The 19,955-nt window shown below is 55.1% G+C and overlaps 1 protein-coding gene and 1 long non-coding RNA gene across 2 annotated transcripts; one reads left to right on the top strand and one right to left on the bottom strand.

The window, feature by feature from the left end:
- Positions 1–5,729: 5,729 nt before the first annotated feature.
- COMMD7 (COMM domain containing 7) lies at positions 5,730–11,429 on the top strand. Its single transcript, XM_014890173.2, has 9 exons — positions 5,730–5,921; positions 7,171–7,224; positions 7,315–7,417; positions 8,943–8,999; positions 9,080–9,117; positions 9,685–9,775; positions 9,898–9,947; positions 10,440–10,488; positions 11,037–11,429. Exons 1-9 carry the CDS (start codon positions 5,775–5,777, stop codon positions 11,111–11,113), a joined length of 666 nt encoding a protein of 221 aa, XP_014745659.2. The 5' UTR covers positions 5,730–5,774; the 3' UTR covers positions 11,114–11,429.
- A 2,306-nt stretch (positions 11,430–13,735) lies between these two features.
- On the bottom strand, positions 13,736–16,316 carry LOC148221813 (uncharacterized). The gene is made up of 3 exons (XR_015807344.1): positions 15,935–16,316; positions 14,278–14,404; positions 13,736–14,155 (listed from the first exon to the last, which is right to left on the bottom strand). It is a non-coding gene; the product is annotated as an uncharacterized LOC148221813 (long non-coding RNA).
- Between the last annotated feature and the right edge of the window lie 3,639 nt (positions 16,317–19,955).

The raw sequence follows: 19,955 nt of genomic DNA, 5'->3' as shown, positions 1-19,955 counted from the left end.
GATTATCCTGGTGTGATAGAAATGAGTTTTCAAGGTCAGGAGGAAATCTTAGTTAGACAAAGTGTCTGAAATCTGCAGGACCAGCCCCAGGCCTGTACAGCAGGTTCCCCCCAAACCACACCTCCACCGCTGCTGAACACAAGCATTAAAAATTTGGCAGCAAATGTAAAAAAATGCTCTGCAAGTGAACAGGAGGAGCTGAGAAATCTACTCTGAATAAGCCCTTGGGGATACTAAACATCACCATTCAAACAAACATGTACCACATAAACCTAAAGCCAATTTGCAGCTCAGGCGAGTAGATTAAAAAAAGCAAATAAATTTTACTCCCATTTGTTTTTCCAGATTTAGGAAAGGGAAATGCTTTTGAGAGCTGTGCTCATGAGAGTTTCCAGGGCACTCTGAGGGTGGAATCAGCCCTTCCAGCATCCACGGGTTCCTCTCCCTTTCTACGGAAACCTTCCTGCTGCTGTTGGCCTTGCTGACCTGCCATCAATCTCCCGCCAGCCGAAACGCCCTCTTTCCCTCTCTGCCCCTCAGTTATCATTTAATTCAGGAGAGCAAGGCTCTGCAAACTGCTTGTGGGAAAGGTCTGGTACCAAACAAAGCAGCTCTGGCAGACGATGAGCCAAAGCTTGATCCTTTTCCTGTCTCTGCTACACACACCACAAAGAGATGCTGAGAGTTTATTTCTTAACAATCAGGAGAATTTATATGTCATTTCACAGGAAACAAGGTACCTCAACAGAGGATTTTATATCCAGGCACACATTCCAGGTACCTGCACCAGACTCTCAGCAGCTCCTGTTGAACCAGGCCTGGCATCAGCAGCCTCTGTCAGGAGAGTACCAAAGCAGCTCCCTCACTGCTTCCCACCAGCCCTGTGGCTTTCCAGCATAGACCAGTGATGAGACAAGGTTGTATGGGCAAAGTTCCTCCAGTCCAGAGCTGGAGCAGCTGCAAGGAGCAGGCAGCATGGCCAGGGCTCATGTGAGCAGGGAGGGAGAACTGGGGGTTCCCTCCCCATCCCTGGGCATAAGCAGCATGTCCTCTGCACACCACGGACCGCTGCATGCCACAGACACATCCCTGCCCATGATGCAGAAACTTCCATTGTGGATGGGAACTCCCATCGGCAGCAAAGCTGGGCTGCCCAGCTTCTGCAAAAAGTCATTCCAGCAAGAATCATCCCCCCATCTGGCTCTGCTCCTTTGGCTGGCTGGCATCTCAAATTCATGGAGCCAGTTGCCAAACAGCTGAAGGAGCCATTCCCTGTCACTATCACACAGTCAGGACTGGCAACACCCATTCACATTGGAAGTGACTCTTCATTTTTCACATGCATCCCAGCAACCATGTCAGCTCTTCCACACACAACTCCTCACTCCCAACCCTGAATCCTTCTCTTCACTGAAGGCTGCTCAGCCAGTGCCCTCTCTGAAATGCATCTGGGATATGGCATCGGGCCCAGCTTCTCTCCGTCCACCCAGTTCTCCCACTTCAAGTGTCTTCCTAAAATTCTGCTTTGTCACCCTGGCCAGGCAAACCAATGCCACCCCATGCCCAGAGCTCTGCTCTGGCTGCTACCACCTCCCATCTTTTGCTTTGCACCCAAGGGTTTGAATTGAGACCTACTCCATGTATCACAGCAGTGTTCCTGGAGATCCTCCACAAATAAAGCAATTGAGCAAATATGTGTCATTACCTACAGCTGTCAGCAGTGTAACCTTGTCACCTCCGGATCTTGTGGGTCCCAGATTCCCACGTCCCAGTAACAGCTGAGCACTTGTTTAGTCCTCTTGCAGGCAGGGAGAAGCACCAGCACCATTAAATCAGCTTGGACAGTTGCAAGCTGGGGCTGAGAGCAGGAGGAACTTCTCTTTCCACCGAAGTCAGCAGCGATGCTCCTGCTGTGTTCAGGTTTTGGGGTTCCCATCTCAATGCACACACAGCTCAGTGGCTCTTTCCCAGCCCACAGCATTGTCACTGCACAGCATCCTTCACTGCAAGACCCCATCAGAGCACGTCCCACAGGGTGTCTCCTCCTCTTCCATGAGAATCTTCACAGTCTGAGCCCTCACCCCAGCCCTGCACTGGCTGCCTGCCTCTCCATCAGCTCCACCAGTGCTGCTCCATCACAGCTCCCAGTAATCAGTCACTCCTCACCGTGGCTCTCCAGAGCATGTCTGCTGTTCCTGGCACCTCTGCTGAGTCCAGAGAGAGCTGTGCCACTCAGCAGGGCTCTGCTGCTGGAAGCAAGGTCTGTTCCCCTTGTGGGAGAGCCTCATCCTGCTGCCACATGTGGGAATACAGCCCCAGCCTGCCTCACAGCTAGCTTTTCCCATCTGGGGGGAATTGGTGTTTACACAGAGATAGGAAATGTTATCCCTCCTACAAGAAGTTTCTAGCCCTTCCTGTGGGCTGGCCAGGCCCACATGATACAAACCTCTAATAAAAATAAGGTTAAAAATAAGTGTCATCTGTGTAACCAGAACATCTAGAAAGTCTGAAGCTACCCGCCTGCAAAACTTCAAACGCCAAGGCACACAAAGAAAAAATCTTCAATGCCTCTCTAACAAAGCTGGCCACAAAATCCTCTTTTTCCTAGAAAACAGGATATGCCTGCTACAGCCTAATCTGAAGTGACGAGGCCTCCCCAAGCCACCCTCCTAAGCACATATACTTGTACTGAGACGAACGCTGCTCCCAGGGGGTGGCTGCTGGCAGAGCCCCCTCCCTCCATGCCGGGTCCAGAGCTGCTCCTGCCTGCTCGGGTCAGGAATTATAGTCCCTGCTCAGGAGCAGAGGAGTCGGTGGAGAGAGCGAGGGTTTTGCCTGTGGCTGCAAGGCAGGAGTGTGCCAGAGCCCAGCAGTGGAGCTCCCAGCCCTGCTCCACCTTTTCACGAAAGGCTGGCAGCTAGTTGCTCCTGCAGCAGTGTCTTCCTGGGACCAAAGACTGAGGAGTGTGATGGGGAGAGGAAGGGGCATTAAACTGCAGGAGAAACTGAAATCCTAGTCTCAAAGATCTCATTTATCCAGGGGGACAGAACTAACTCCTCAGAGGTTTCAGCTGGGCAGCCGGGAGGAGCCACAGCATCTCTCAGACTGTGTCCAGAAATGTTCTCTTAGTGCTTCCAGCCTAAGGCAGACAGAGCAGGTGTGCTCTGAGCAGCTGGTGAAAGCCCCCCTGACTTCTTCACACACTCTTGCCTTTCCAGGCCTTTCTCAGGCTGGCAAATGGAGGCAATGTTCCAAACTTCAGCTGCAAGGCTGACCTGGGAGCAACTGCAAAGAGCTGGGAGAGCTTGGCATAGATAATGTCATCAGAGAACAGGATGGGGACACCCCAGGATTTGATCTCTTGGGAATACATAATAAGGACCCTTCCCCGGGTAACACTCTCCAAGTCTTGGGGAAACTTTTCAAGTTTGACATGTGAAATGAAGCTGGGAAATGCATCTCAAGCAGGGCACTTGGATCCTCTGCTCAGTTTGGAGAGCACCATTTTCAGACTCTTTTCCTGAGCACTTGTGTGTCCCCACTGCTTTTTTGCTGCTGCCTTTACTTTGGTATTTATGGTGAACAAGGCCACATACCTGCAACTCCAAACTGCTGCCCTTGGCCTGTCCTCAGCTCTGATGAGTCCATCAGCGACGCGTTCTGCATGAGAATGGCCTGGCAGGAGCACCCATGGGTTGATGGCTGCACCCCTAAGGCAGCCCTGGGGCTCTGCCTGGGACGCAGATCACCATCCCCCGCCAGACACCCCCATAACTACGGTCATCACACTGCAACCTTCTCTTTTATTTGTGTAAATACTTCTTGATTTGAGAACTGAGTAGGTTCTGGCAGCGCAGAGCCGCCCGTGCCATAGCTGTGCTGATGGCACTCGCATGCCACACTGCCCTAAACTCATATCCCAGGAGGAAGGACCACCGAATTTCCTGGTGATTGTTTGAACAGGATGTTGTGATCACGTACCTCAGCCAAGACTCTTCTTCTTGGATCCCGTCACTCAACTTTCCTCAAGAATTTGGTTCTCTGCCTGAGAAATTGTTTAGCAGCGTTGGCGTCACCGTCCTGCCGTACCTCCGGCGTGCTCGCACACGCGCGCACCCAGACCGCCTTTAATTAGCTCCTAAAGCATCACCCTGGGAAGACAAGGGGAAGAAAATATCCGACTCTTGCCTGGTTTCAAGTTTTTGGACACAGACACGGGAAAATGTAGTGGCTGTGAAAATGTGCGATAATTAACTGTAACTACTAATTTACACTTGGGAAAAATTGCATAGGGCTGTATGCAGCATTTTAAAGCCAGAGAGGAATTCTGTGTTCACACATACTGGTGTCCAGTGCTATCCTCTGCATCCCATTCCCTGGAGGAGTTTTAGTTCAGATAACTCATTCTTAGACGCAAGGATTTCCCATGGTTTAAACGTGCTGACTTGGACGGTTCACCACAGAAATGAATACATTGTTCCAATATGAAAAACTTCTACTTTGTTTAAAGGTGTCCTAAATATTTAGGATCAAATCCTGCAAGCACCTCCACATGCAATTTTTTCACCTCAAAAATCGAGGAGGTGCACAGTCCCACCTTGGATCCATGAAACAGAAACTTTCCCAGCTGATCTGGGAGATAGAGGGGGAAGAAAAGGAAGTCGGAAGCTATTTCCAGACAGACTACCAGTAAATATCTTTTAACTCCCCATCATTAGTGGTACTTAGCTGCTTATCTCCTTGTTTATAAAACCACTGCTGGGATAGTCTCAAAATGAAGCAATATAAAATTTCCTATATTCTCATTCGCAATTGCGAGTGTCAGTAACAAACCAAAAGACTTGTGGGCGGTTGAGGTTTTACCTTCCACAAAGGTTTTTACACGCTGTCCTCTGGCCCGACAGACAGGGAGCACCTTCCCTGATAAAATGGGTCAGACACGTTCACACTGTTAGTGGAATCCCTGAGAGCTCCTGCTCCTGCTCAAGGGAAGCTGTGAAATAGCAATTTAGGCAAGGGAGTCTTTCAGGATGGGATCAGTTTCATTGTTCTCTGCGGGAATAAGTCAAGTTTCAATATTCTTGGACCAAGGCCTTCCTCCCAAGACCGAACAGAAACGAGACTGTGTAACAGGGCTTGAGAAGACAGCTCCTCTGCCTTCCTACAACACATATTTGAGGCAAGGAGACCTCAGGTATATGGATTATGTCGAGAATCGAGCTGAAATTTCCCTATGGAACCCTGACCCCCTGGACATCCAGGCACTTTCTACCCACGGGCTGGCTCATCCCAGGGCTGCTGCTTCCTTGCCCAACATCTGTCCATTCCACGGAGCCCAGTGCTGGGATGTAGGTTGCTCGTCCCTGGGCCACCCATCACCCTGAGCTGGGCAGCAAGCAGGGAGCAGCAGTCGGAGAGGGAAAAGCACACTGAACTTTACGTTCCCAAGTGGAATTTTCGGGGGTGGAAAAAATATCAAAAAACCCAATCAAGCAAAAAACAAAAAACAAAAACAAACAAAAAAAATTCACCGTATAAACGATGTTTTTAAACAATTTTTTTTGTTTGGTTTGGTTTTTTAGGTTTTGTACAGTAAAAAAATCTTACGGTGCTCAGCTGGCAGCCAGCTCTCCAGCCGCCGACTGCACCGACCCCCGGTCCCGCTCGGGCTGCGGGGGCCAAGGGGCCACCCCGGGGTGCTGCCTGGGCCGGACGGGAGCCCCGGATGCCCTCAGCGGTCCGGGAGCGCGGCGGTGCGGAAAGTGCGGCCGCCAATGCTCAGGCTGAGGCGGCGGCGGGGCCGGGGCTGGGTCCGGGCGGGCGGAGCCGCCGCCGCCATGGGGCTGCTCAACTTCACCCGCGAGCCGGTACCGGAGGCGGTGAGCGCCGACATGCACAACCTCAACCAGCTCAGCGCCCAGGTGTGCCGGGACGGGCATGGGCGGGGGGGGCGGCGGGGACAGCCCCGGACACGGAACCGGCAGCGCGGCGGCTCCGGGACAGCGGCGGCCGGCAGGGGCGGGCCGGCACCGGGAGCCGCGCCCGGCCGGCGGCGCAGCCCCCGAGCAGTCCCAGCAGGGTGTGCTGGTCCCAGCGGGTCTCCAGGCCCACGTGGCCGGGTCCCTGCTGGGCCCGGTGCCCGAGGCAGGGCGGACGGCGTGGCCCCGTGCCCAGCAGTGCAGCCCCGATCCAGCCGGAGCTGATTGAAGGATGTTTATAAAATCTTGGAATCCCAGAACGGTTTCGGCTGGAACGGACCTTAAACACCATCTAGTTCCAGCCTCCTGGCATGGGCAGGGACATTGGTGGAGTTCCCGGTGGAGGGCTCAGATCGTGCCTGTTGGGCTGTGGGGGTCCTGTCAAGCACTGGGGTTTGTGGTGGGACCACAGTGTCCAGGTTGTGATTCCCACCCCAGATTCCCACCGTGAGCTTCCTGCCTCAAGGTGAATGGTCCTGGTTATTGGTACCGCCTGCCTCCAGGTCACTGACACACTAGGTGTGCAGCCTGGGCTAAAGTTAGTGGAAACGCTGAGGCTTTTCCAGCCCAGCTTGCCAGGACTGAGGATATCAGCCTGGTTACAGCCTGGTGCCATCTCTGTTACATGGCCAAGGCCAAGAACAGGGCAGGATCTGCAGTCACAAAGCAGCCAATACCACTTTTGGCCATACTCAGAAGGTCACAGCCAGCGCTGGTGCTGGTGCCAGCAGAGGAGGGTGCTGGTAGTGCTCTGCCACTTGGGCAGCCTCTCCATCCCTGCCTGCAGCTGCACACCCAGAAGGCTGAAAGCAGCAACAAGACCCTTAACCAGTTGTCGTCCTTTCCCCAGTTAGTCTGGTTACCCCATGGGGTTTGTGAAACATGAGACTGGATGTTCACAACTTTTCCCACTCGCAGTTTTTGGATTGCACAAGATAGAACAGCAGCTTCCGATTAACCCCAAGTCACAAAAGCCCTGTGCAGTGCCAGCTACCAGCTGCACAGACTCCTTGAGAGGCTCTGAAAAGCATCTTGAGCAAATCCTATCCACAGGCATCACGTAATGCCATGGACAGGGCAGCAGCACAGGTCCAGCTCTGGGACCAATGTGCTGGAGATGGTGGAGCTGGGTCAGGGGGGTACATCACCACCTCATCGTGTCGGAGTCTAACACGGTCCTGTTTCTTCACAGCAATTCTCAGCGCTGACTGAAGTGCTTTTCCGCTTTCTGACAGAGCCCAAGGAGGTAAGGCAGAACTGGAGAGGTCTGTGGGTGCAGCTCTGGTCAGAAACAGAGAAAAGATTTGATCGCCGCTGTGCTCTTTCTCTTGAGCAGGTAGAAAGATTTCTGACTCAGCTCTCAGACTTTGCCACCATGAATAAAATCAGCTTGGGCCCCCTGAAAAACATTGTCAAAAGTATTCTTCTGGTGCCCAACGGTAAGTGATGTATTTGCATATGCTGCCCTGAGGCCAAACTGTCCCAGCCATTCCCGCGGGGCTTGGTTTGCACAATAAGTGTTAATGGTAGCTAATACAGTGCTTAGCACTTAAGAATCAAAAGTTCCCCGGTTTGGTGACTCTTTGTATTCTTTATACCCTGCCTGCATGCACATTTCATGGGCTTAAGTAAACTCCTTTAAATATCTGTGCATTAAATGCAGCACAGCACTGTGACAGTGTGTGGTTTAAGCAGTTCCTGTAAATCTCTTTTGTCAGACCAGGGCAGCCTCGTGTTAGCACCGAGTTTCTGCAGGAACTTCCACCCAAATGACCCAGTGCTGTAATTCCTGCAAGGACAAGCGCTGTTGGAGATAAATGAGACAGAGCACACCCGTTTGGAGCAGGCTGGGGACTGGTGCAGTTCTAGGCCATGTGAAGGAGACAGCTGACCTTGCAGTCCTGTTCTAGAGAAACACTTAACGTGTCCAGCTCTTTCTCCTTCATAAACAGTGACGAAAAGGTTCAGGGGATTTCCACTGGAATACCCCGGACTCCAGCACTTTATAGGATTACTGTGATGTTGTGGCTGCCGTTTGACACGATAATGTATCAAACACTCCACGGCACATTCATCCCATTGATCCTTCCTGTTATTAATAGTCCCTTGCTACTACCCTTCACAGCCCTGATGCTGAGCACAACTGTTTTCTGAATTTGTGTTAAAATTGTTCTACTGCTTCAAGCCACTTTTCCTATCCAGTAGTAACAACAATTTTCTTTCCTGCAACCATCTTATGGGAATTCGATGCGGAATTTGCATTTCTTCCCATCCCAGTTCAGGCCTTGGTGTCCTCATCTTGTCGTTCCTGTGTGTGTGCGCTGGCTTCAATCCCGTTGTAACTTTTCCCCCGCTCTGGGATGCCACGGATGATATCAGAACAGATCACAGCAGATAACTTTGTGCTGCACAGCCGGAAAGCCACGTGGGGCTGGCAGTCTCCTTGAATTTATGAGATTCCTGCTCTTGGCTTCAGAGAGCAGAATCCTCGTAGAGGTTCGTGTGCTGCCTGGGCCCCAGAACAAAGGGGGAAGGCGCAGCGGGGGAAAGTGTTATATGCACACGTTCACACCCATCATCCCAAACACAGCAGGTAGGTCAAATTAGCAGCCCGCCAGCCTTAACAGTTCTCCTTTAACAAGCAAAGCGGCTACAGGAGAGAAAGCAGCAGCTTCAAAACATAACCGCTGCCTCTGTTCCCATGGATACCTGCAATGGGATCTCGCCCTCTCCCCGGCACTCCCAGAGCCCGGACTTTTAAAGCACCGGGCATCTGCAGAGATACCGGCAGGCACGACTGGGTTTCCGATCTCCGAGGAGCTGTGGTTTGCTTCAAAACACAGCTCAGAAACAAGAGGCTTTCCATCGTCGGGTCCTGTCCCTGCCTCTATTTGACTCAGTAAAAATTGGTTTGACTCATTAAAAAGTGTGTTTTCTTTTTTCTTCTTTGTGGTATTTATTCAGGTGCCCTGAAGAGGAATTTGTCTTCTGAACAAGTCAGAGCAGATTTTATTGCTCTAGGTAGGTCACGTGATTTCCACTAAATAAAAGATAATTAATATTTATCACATATAGTAATCTTATATGGTTTCCCCCTACAGGCCTCAGTGAAGAGAAAGCCAGTTATTTTGCAGAACAGGTATTCATATCTTTTTGCTTATATATTTGTTTCTAAGCTAACAGAATGTCAGTTCTGTGAGTGGGAACTCATAAAACCCCACTGTGCTCCTAAGACATGTCGGCACTTTGGGTATTTTTTTCAAAGCCAGCTTGGGATTTTGAACTGAAGATCCTTGGAGAACTAATAAGGAGCAGTTTGTCTGATGATACCTCTGGTTTGCCAGGGCCTCTCCCCCATCAGTGTCACAGTTCTGCACTGCTGTGTGGCTTTCATGTGATGTTTTTGTGCTTCCTGTGCTTTGAGCCCTGAGGTCATGCAGTTACATGAACACATGGCTTTTTGCACAGATATTGTTACACTGAACTAGTGCTAAAACAAAACCAATGAGTTTCATTTACAGAAGTGACAGGGCAGATGGAAATCCTAGCAGGACTCAAACACCTCTGAAAGACCTCCCAACCACATTAGTTCTCTCTTTACTCTGGGCTTCTGCCGTCCTCTGCCTTCATTCTGACTTTTGTTGAACTTTCAGGTACAAACAGAGGCCTCTCTGAATTGATTGCTGTTGTGTCTTTGCTCTTGTAGTGGAAGGTGAATTCCCCCACCCTAACACGCCTGGCTGTGGGTCAGACACTGATGATTAACCAGCTGATAGATATGGAGTGGAAGTTTGGAGGTAACAGAGCTACAACATCAACTGGAGGGGTTGGGAAACCCAGCAGCAGCTCTTGGCTAAATAACGTTTTATTTCACCATTAACTAACAGATTATCTGCCTTCTCTTCTTTCTGACTCACAGTGACTGCTGGGAGCAGTGAGCTGGAAAAAGTGGGAAGTATCTTCTTACAGGTAAATGTCCCACATCACAGAGTTCAGCTTGTAGGGCAGTTGAGGAACAAGCTTCCAGCCAGGCATGTGGGAAGCACTGGCTGTGAGGGGAAGGAGTGGGAAGCTGGGTCTCACAGGAATGGGCTCTGGGACTGTGTCTTCAGTCTCCAAGTGCTGCTGCCAGCAGAGAGCAGACACGCTGCTGTTTGTTTCTCCTCTGAAGACATGAGGTGTCACAGGAACGTGGCCCATTCTGAAAAGCTTTTCAAAAAGCTCAGTTTAGCAAAGGTCAGCCATCTTGGGGAGGGAGGGGAAGTGGGATCAAGGACTTTCAGAGATCTTCCCAGTGCCCAGGGTATCTGTTCCTACAATGACACTTCTTGAAAAGCCTGTCAAAGATGTGTCTGCTGTGCAGCAGTCAAACTCAACAGCAGACTCCTACTCTGCTGTCCTTTCCTAATGCTCAGATACAGGTCTCTGAACTAAAATACTTCTGCTTTTTCTTTCCTCAAGCTGAAGCTGGTGGTTAAAAAAGGGAGCCAACTGGAAAACGTTTATGTTGGTGAGTTAGCAGTTCTGGACAAGAGAGAAGAATGGGAAGGCTGGAGTTTGGGGCTCAGGGGGTTGCTGGGGGTGAGGGAGTCTGGAGGCAGAACCAGGGTGGGGTCACTGCAAGAGCATCACTGTGGTTACTCCTGCCTCAGCCTCTCCATCACTGTGTCTGCTCTTGCCCCAGTTTCTCCCTGCCACAGGCACTCCAAAACTGTTTAGGAACATGGACTTTTGGGTACCTTCACATCTGTGCCTCAGTAAACACAGATCTGCCACAAAGCAGTGCAGAGCAGTCAGAGCAGCAGGGCAGAGGAGGAAAATAAATGATTCCCAAGCATGGAATGCTGTTGGGAGATCCCATTCCGGGGGAAGATCCCAGCCTGGCCCCCCTGGCAGCCTGGCTAACATAAGGAACCAGCTGCTGGGAATCACAGTGGCTAATCCTTCCCGGCTTAGGTCAATGTGAGTTACTCCATGGTAGCACCAGGACAGCTTTGCCAATGTTGGAAATGTAACCTGAAATCTAAGACCTAATGCCTATTTTTTTTTTTTCTGCAGAGTTAACTTTGCCCCAGTTCTACAGTTTTCTGCATGAAATGGAACGGGTCAAAACCAGCCTGGAAAGCTTCAGCTGAAACTCACAGACCTGAGCCGACATCTGTCCAGGATGTTTAATTCCTCCTCATGGGTCTACAGATCTGCTCTTTCCCAGCTGACTCTTCACACCCTTATAAGAGAAGACAAGCTGTGCAATGAGCAGTGGTGTCATGGCCCAGCAGGACCCATCAGTCCTTTAGAACCTGAAACTTGGGCTAAGTTTCAGCTTTTTCAAAGCACCTACAAGTCCACTCATCTTTTTTTTTTTTACTATACTATTATGAGAAACTGTGGTCAGAAGTAATGTGGATACCTTTACTAAAATAGCAAAGAAATAAACGCATTCCCATCCTGCTTGATTTGTATCAGAATCTGATTTTGTGAGAAAAAGAGAAACAAGAGCAAAGAGTCGTTTTGAAACATGGAAGAATTAGGAGAGAGGATGAAGAAAGCTAGGAGAGTATCTAATGTGGGGAGCACTTAGCAGTCCCTTCAAGCCTCTCCCTTCTCTTGTATTAAGAAACATGTTGATTAGCTTCTTCCCAGTTGTGCCTCATTATGGAACAGTATCTCAGTGGTAGGTGATTTTAAATCTTAAACAACCAAACAGCTGCCTCTGTGCACGGGGGGGAGACATCTCAGGGGGTGATGAGATAAATCTCATTTGGATGTTCTGCTCTTTAATCTGCAGCCTGTGTGACATGGCACAGTCAGACCCAGCCCATTTCCCAGTGGACATATGTCCAAACCCCATGAAGTGCCATTAGCTCGACTCTTCAGTTGTCTGAGGGCAAGGATGAGCTTTTCATCAGGAAGCAGAGGGGTTCTCCAACCCAACTGGAGCAGTGGGCAATGTTACAGTCACTGAGGTTCCTCTCATGTCCAGACTGTTGAGTGTTCAGCAGCCTGAGCTGGCTAAAGCCTCTCCCACAGCACAGGGATGAAGGAAGATCCTCTGACATTTCCCAAGGCATCTGTGTGTTCCTGGCATACAAGGGAATACACGGCATTACCAGGGAATATCCCAGTAAGATACTCTATTTCCAGCCTCCACCTGAAGGATTCACTGTCCCATGGCCAGTGCCAGTCTGCTGTGGGGCTCCCTGCAGCAGCAGCTGCTTCCAGTTAAATCCGTCCCAAGCAGATAATTTCTGTGAGAAAAGCATCACAAAGCTCCCTGCAACTCACCGCTTCACCCATGGGCTTCCAGCTGCAGCAAACCCAGCACTGAATGTTCCTGCACTGCATTTCCTGTGGTGCTGTAGGAATGACTGGGAACGACAGTGGGCACAGGGTGAGCCATATATTTGGGAACTGGGGAATCCTGCTGGCAAACCCATGAAAGGATTTATTTATTTTCCCACATATCAGGTCACTCACAGGCATTTCAAGCGTTGTCACACAATTACTGTAAAAATGAAAAAAAAAACAAACAAAACAAAACAAAAACCTCTGAAATAATGTTCCACAGAATATTCTGCCTCCTTTTGGGTGGCAGGAAAAGCTATTTCAGGGGAGGAAGAAGCAGTCCAAATGGCTGCTGCTTTCTCAAGACAAAAGCAATTTTTTTCTCTTTTCGTTTTCTGCTGCCTGTTCCCATTATTTCTCCTCACCCTCCCGGTGCCAGGGCGGCACCACTCGGCCCTATCCGGTTATGTCGGGAGGTGGCCACGGCGCTGCAGAGAAGATGCCAGGCTCGGTTGTGGGTCAGGAATCCGCCGTCCCCCCGCGCTCCTCCCCCTGCCCGGTTGGGATTAAGCCGCTCGGGGCTGACGCACGCCGAGCCCGCTGACCCCGAGTGCAGGGGTCACCTCCGTGCTGCTCCGCGGTCCCCACGGGCAGCTCTGCTCAGTAGCACTTGTGACCTCGCTGCTGCCACCAGCGCTGCCAGCACCCTTTCATCCCCCGTGCTTGGCTGGGCATGGGGAAGGGGTGCAGGGAGAGCCAGCTCTGGGGACACTGGCAGGGAGTGATGCCCACCACGAGGGAATGGGGTCACCCTGCCAATGGGGCTGGCCGGGAGCAAGGGCGGCTCCAGGACACAGCATGGGAACCGTGCCCCTCCTGCACAGCACGGGGGTGATGGCCAGTGGCCAGAGCTCTGTGCCGAGACCTGGCAGGTGGCGGGCACAGCTGGCACAGGGAACCACAGGGAGGGAAGGGGCGGCCTGGTGTCTGTGTTACCCGTATTTCAGAGCTGCCCGGTGCCCGTTCTGCCCGTGTTTCGGGGCTGCCTGGTGCCCCTTTTGCCCCGTGTTTCTGGGCTGCCCGGTGCCCGTTTTGCCCCCTGTTTCGGGGCTGCCCGGTGCCCATTCTGCCCATTTTTTGGGGCTGCCTGGTGCCCGTTTTGCCCGTGTTTCGGGGCTGCCCGGTGCCCGATTTGCCCCGTGTTTCCGGGCGGCCCCGCCGTGCTCGTGTGCGCGGCCCCTTCCGCCTGCCCGTCAAGCCCAGCCAGCCGAGAGCTAATCTCGGCGGGACACGGGCAAGGGGGAAACAGGGGCCTCTCAGCAGCCTGGGGTGCAGCTAACCGTACTCCCACAGCCGTTTGCCTCCCCAAGGCCTTTCCCGGCCCATTTCCTCCAGGGCGACCGTGCCACAGCCCCCCATCCGTGTCCCTGCTGCCTGGGGACACGTGGGTGCTCCCGGCTGCAGCGGGGCAGGGGCAGCTCGGCCATGCCAGAGCCACACGCGGTCACCTCCCTGCGTGCTCAGATGCTCTCTGCTGCTCAGTGCAGCCCATCTCACAGCACTGAGGACTCTCTGCTGCCTTGGGCCACCTCAGCACACCCCGGGCTGCCAGGAAGTGTCTCCTGAGTGCAGGGGAGATGGCAGAGTGGCCCCAGCAGCCAGGATGCAGCGGGGATCCTGTGCTCCTGCTCGCCCCCACCAGCTCCAGCAGCGCAGCAGAGAACAGGGGCTGCACTCTGGGGTCTGTCAGTTCCCAGCGTGGATTCAATGCTGTTGTGATTCTCAGCCATGTCAGATGCTAATGACCAAAGGAACTGGGATGTTTTCAAATGAAGCATCTCCCTGCTGGAAATGCTGCTGCTCACTTCATATGTGAAGGAATCCTCCAAACCCTGAGAACAAAAGCCTCTGCTCAGAGGGAGCAGAGCAGATGTGGACTCCACTCGTGCCTGTGAGCCCATGGGCAGGCAGGGAAGGAAGGAATTGGGGCTTCTCACTGCCGACTCTGCCTGACCTTGAGCAGGTCATGTGGGAACTGACAGAGCTCTTCTGGGACATCCTGGTTTCCACAGACCTCACCAGGAGCTGCTCCATGCCGAGGCCTTTCAGCTTGGTCTGTATCCCTGTCCAAACTTTCCCATCTGCAGAACAGAGTGACAAATCTCAGGGTTGGCAAACAGCTGGGAGGGAGCCATGGCAGGTGAGACAAGCAGGAAGCAGAAATGGCAGGTGAGGGCCTTAAGGCAGCTGGAGCTCAGTCCAATGCTGAAGAAAACCCTGCCCTTCCTCACCCCATGCCATCCTCCTCCCCAGTTCCTCCAGGTTTTGGGGTGATGCAGTACCCAGCAAAAACACCAGCTGTGAACTGCAGCTCCCCACATTGCTCTGTCTGTCTGGGAGCAGCAGCCCTGAGCACGCTGGAGGGCCCCAGGGCAGCACCACCACCCTGCTGTGCCGCATGAATCCTTGGGGACAGGGACCCACAGGAACTGCGTGGGGCTCCCTGGGGCTCCCATGGCTCTCGCTGTCTCCTCACCAGAGCAGACAGGCAAGGGTGGCACTTGGCACAGCACCATGCTGCAACTGAGGACGCACTCCCTGGGATGAGCCCTCTGCCTGCCTTGGGACAGGATTCTGCTCGGAACAGGGGAAAGGCATCCCACCCTGCCTGCGAAACCGAGCTGCTGCCTCCCATTCTTGTAGGAGGTGGGGGAAGAGACTGGTGGTGTCCAAGGCAGTGGAAATATTCCTAGCATGTCGTCTGCTCCTAAGCCTTGCCATCTCTCTAGGCAGTTCTTTGTCCAAGCACACTGGGAACAATTGGGGTTGCTCAGCCAGACCGCAGGCTGTCGATCAGCAGAGGGAATGAATGCTCTAGCATACGGAACCCATCTTCTCCCACAGCAAGGGGAGGTGGCCACCAGAAACCAGCCTGTGGCACAACAGCAAAGGCAGAAACAATGCCCGGGCACCCACGCCAGTGCCAGCCCTGGGAAGGGGGGTGGTGCTCCCCAGCCCATCCAAGGAACAGCTCAATGGGAGGGGGTGGCTGGGCATCCCCAGGCCCCATGTGAGACTGGGGGTGGTATGGTTGGCACATGGTGACAAAGTTCCTGTGTGATCCAGCACTGCAGGTGGCTGAGGAGGAAGAGCTGATTCCTGGGGGACAGAGAGGAGCCCCCAAGCTGTGGGATCGAGGCCTGGCCAGCCCCTCTCAGCACCCAGCACCTTGGAGGTGTCCTATCCAGGGCTGATGGCATTTACTCCCTTGCAGGCACAGCTTCACAAAGGATGCCAGGCCTTGCGGTGACAAATCCCTGCTGTTCCCAAGAGCCTGATAGAGCTTCTCCTCTCCATGACACCCTGAGCAGCCACGGGCTGGCGTTTGGCGGGGGGAGCACCCACCAGCCCCCCACTGAGGCAGCTCAGCCCATTTCCCAGCACTCAGCTCCAGTTTATAGGGCTGCTCTGTCCCAGGGGCATCGCTGCCACCGCTAACGAGGTTATCCCAGACCAGGCACCGACAGAGAGGGAAAGCAGGGTTAACCCTTGTGCCACTGAACATCCCACAGCACTGGGGAACAGATTTGCTTGGAAACCAGCTCTTAACAAGCCCCAGTGGTGATGAGTGGCTGTGGAACGAGGTGAGGATTCCCGTGTCATTCCCATACCAGCCCCAGCACCACAGCATCCCTCCTCTCGGAGCAGCCCCCTGTCCATGACAGCAGTACCAAGCCCTGAGGCTACACCTTTCAGCCGGTGCCCATGGCAGCAGCATAGAAAGGACGGTGCATGTCCCCATCATGTCTCTATCCCTGAGCTTTGTTTCACATCGACAGCTGCGATGTGAAAAAGGAGCAGGATGCAGCAGCCAGGGTGCAGACAGGAGACGTTGTGTGGCCGAGGCCATTGCTGCCCACAGGGACACGGCACCGCTCACATTCCTGCGAGAAAATGTGAAGGCTGCAAGCAAGGTCAAGGGCCCTTCCCTTGCTGGGACTCGGCGTCACGCCAGCACCCGGGTGGCCCGACCCGCCGTCCCGCAGGGCTGGGGACTGTCCCTGCACCCTCACCCCACCGCCCTTCATCTGCAGAGCTGGCTGGGGCACGGGTGGGTGCTGGCAGCGCTCCCCAGGGACCACCAACGCGGGCAGCCCTGCTCGCCCGGCTCAGCAGCCTCCGCGGGGCGGGGACTGGGGTGGGATCCCCAGGCAGGGCCTCTCCGTTTCCACCCCCGCTGCTGAGACCCGACAAACTCACGGCACTGCCGGGCGGTGCCCCCCCCCCGCCCCGCCCCCGCTGCGGTGCGCGGTGCGGGACAGCAGAGGGAGCCAGAGCACCGCGCAGGGCCCCGCGCTCCCCCCATCCCTCTCCGCACCCACCAGTCCCACCCTCCGGACACCCCCATCCCTCCCCGCACCCACTCAGTCCCACCCTCCGGACACCCCCATCCCTCCCCGCACCCACCCAGTCCCACCCTCCGGACACCCCCATCCCTCCCCGCACCCACTCAGTCCCACCCTCCGGACACCCCCACCCCTCCCCGCACCCACCCAGTCCCACCCTCCGGACACCCCCATCCCTCCCCGCACCCACTCAGTCCCACCCTCCGGACACCCCCATCCCTCCCCGCACCCACCCGGTCCCACCCTCCGGACACCCCCATCCCTCCCCGCACCCACCCAGTCCCACCCTCCGGACACCCCGCCCCGCGCCCTCCATTCTCCCGCATCCACCGCTCCCGTCCCCCGCCCTCTCTCCCCGGGGCATCCTGCCCGCCCTCCTCCAGGATATCTCCCTGCATCCTCAATCCCCGGGCAAGCATCCCTCCCTCCCCCCGTCCCCTTTCCTCGACGCATTCCTCTCCCTCATCCCTTCCTCAGCCCCAATCCGCCTCCTGGCCCCATGGACCCTCCCTCCCCGCACCCAGCAGGCAGCCCCCCGACCTCGACCCCCCCGCCTCCTGCCGCCAGCAACACCATCTCCCCCGCAGTTCCCACAAGCGCTTTCCCAGCCGGGAGCCCCAGAGTCACACTTTTCCTCGCCCACCCCAAAACCTGGCGTCACCCCCGGCCGGCCCATCCCACCCCAGCCCCCCTGCACTGCCCCTGCAGCAGCCGCAGCCCCACCGGGGCTCCCACCGCCTCCGGCAAAGTCCCCCACGCTGGCTCAGCTCCGGGGTGGGGGCAGGAGCCCCCAGGTTTATTCAAAAGAAATAAAACTGAACCCAAGTGTCCCTGTTCCGTTCTGTCACCCGCGGCTGGTACTGGAGTGAGCTCCAGTCCCACCCTACACGCCCTGTGCTGTGCTGGGTCAGGCAGCTCTTCAACCAGGCTGGCTTTGATAAGAGCAGATTAAAAATAATCATAACAATAACGAGGAGACTCGTCACCTCTCTGGGGGTACCTCAGGGCACCTGCCCCCAGCCAGGCAGGCTGGAACGTTCAGCTTCCACTGAGGAACTGAAATATTGAGGAATTAGCTGTATTTATGCATTTATCGAGGTTAGCCCACCCACCACCCCCCCACACACACCCCCCAGGGGATGCCGGAGGGTGCCTGTCCCACTGCAGGTGGCCTCAGTAGGGCCAGGTTCCAGGGATGCTGTTCCAGGCAGCAGGAGCGCGGGATGCTGGACTCTCTGGAGCCCCCCTGGGTGCAGAGAAACCCAGTCTCAGGCAGAGCCCAAGGCGCTGGCCCGGCTGCATGGGGTGGGACTTGGGGGGGAGCCAAAGCCCCCCTCCCCGGGCTGCGGGTGTGGAGCAGCTCGACAGAACATCATCAGAGCAGGTGAAGGAGAGGGGGAGCACCCACCTTGCCACCAGTTTTTCTACTTGCTCCATCTCACATATAGCGAATTCTAAGCACACAATGCAGTTATTGAATAAAATTATGCTTTTTTTAGTACTTGTATGCATGTGGTTTTTAAGGCTCTGCCTAGAAACCAACCTCTGAGCCAGGAGCAGAGAGACCGGAGGGGAAAGCCAGGCCAGCCTTGGACAGTTGTGGGACACAGAGATGCAAGCACAGCACTGTCAAACATAGCAGCTGGCAGGTGACACATCCAGCCCATGCAGGTGACGCGCCCATCACTCCTTCCACTCCAGGAAGAAGAAAGCACTCCTGGCTCGGGCAGGGATCATTAGGGAGAGCGGGACTGCAGCCAGCCCGGGGCTGCCTCGCCCCTCCTGTCCCTTGTCGCTATCTCCGTCCCCCATGGCGCCAGCTCTGTCCCCCTCCCGCAGAGCTCTGCCTGTGCCCGTGAGGACGAGTCCTGCCTCCCCTCCGCCATCTCGCTCTCCCTCCAGGCAGCGGAGCCGCGGCGCTGCCAGCTCCATCTGCACAGTGCAGCGAGCACCGGGCCAAGGGGCAGGACCCACAATCACATTTCCTTGGAGCACATTGTGCTCCCGCCTCGCCGAGGGTGTTGGAAATGGGTGGCTGTAATAATGGCGCCGTGAATAACCGCAGCTCGCTCACTGTGGCCTCCAAGCTCAGTGTGCTCCTGCTCCAGCTTCATCCCCTCCCAAGGCTGTTCCCTGCCATGACGTGCCCTGGTTTCCAACCTGCCTTTTAACCTCCTGCCTTGGCCCAGGTATCCGCAGTCCCCATACCCACCCACAATCACCCATCAGCGCTTCCCCCATTGAAGCTGGTTTGGCTTTGACCTGTGTTCTCCTCCCAGCAGGACCCCCATGGACTGGGGACACAAAACCCCCAAACAGGGACTCTGCTGCCCTGTGACAGGCAGTGCTGCCCAGACATGGTGCAGCACAAAGGGCTCATGGAGCTTTTATTGCTGCTGATCCTGAACAGCTCCCTTAGACGCCCCTGGAGCAGAGCCTGCCCTTGGGGCCAGCGCTCTGCAAAGAGCATCCCCGGGACCCTCCCCAGGGCCGGGGCGCAGGTTCCCACTCCCTTTGGCAGGGCAGCAGGTTCTCCTCTGCCACCAAACCTGGCTGTGGCTGCACTGGTGCCATCTGTTCGTCAGGCACAGTCCCGTGTCACGCTGTGCTGTGGGAGCCGTGCCAAAGCTCCCGGACCCTGCTGGAGCACCCGCCCTGGAACCGGGCTCTGAGTGCCGCGACCGATGCGGTTTGCAGCCCCGGTGAAAAGATGAGGGCACAGATGCCAGCGGCGTTTCCTGGCTCTGGAGATGAGCCATGTCGGGTGGGGCTGCCGGTGCTCGGGTTGTGGGGGCATCTTGGAGGGGTGCTAGGGCTCAGGTGGGGGGCATCTCGCCAGACCACCCCCCAGCCGGGGAGATAGATGGGTGCCCTGTGGGCTCCCAGCAAGGACACGGTAGTTGCAGGGCTGGAGTGGCATTGGGAAGCCTCTGGCTGAGCTCTGCCCCGCTCTGCTTGCTCGAGAGTGAAAGGATTTGTCAACAGGGAGCTGATGAGTCCCGCGGGCAGGGAGCTCTCTCTCCTCCCAGCACTCCCTGTCCAGCAGGTGGGCTCCTGACGGCACACGGCCATTGCAGGCACCCAGAGCAGGCTGGCCCCGAGTGCCGACTGCACCAGAGGGTCTGAACCCACTGTCCCACCCAAGCCCCCAGCGTGGAGGCCCCGACCCCACCGGCCGGACAGCACAGCAGCTCAGGAGGTTCTGACCCTCTAAGGTGTTTCTGCAGGATGCTCAGTGTGACCTGGGCAGTGGTTGGCACACGGAGCAGCCACACGCGGCAGAGAC

Source organism: Sturnus vulgaris, chromosome 17 (genome assembly GCF_052056855.1).
Source record: "Sturnus vulgaris isolate bStuVul1 chromosome 17, bStuVul1.hap1, whole genome shotgun sequence".
NCBI classification, from domain to species: Eukaryota; Metazoa; Chordata; class Aves; order Passeriformes; family Sturnidae; genus Sturnus; species Sturnus vulgaris.
Note: the sequence above shows the minus strand (reverse complement) of the source record. Positions and strands in the feature narration are given on the sequence as shown.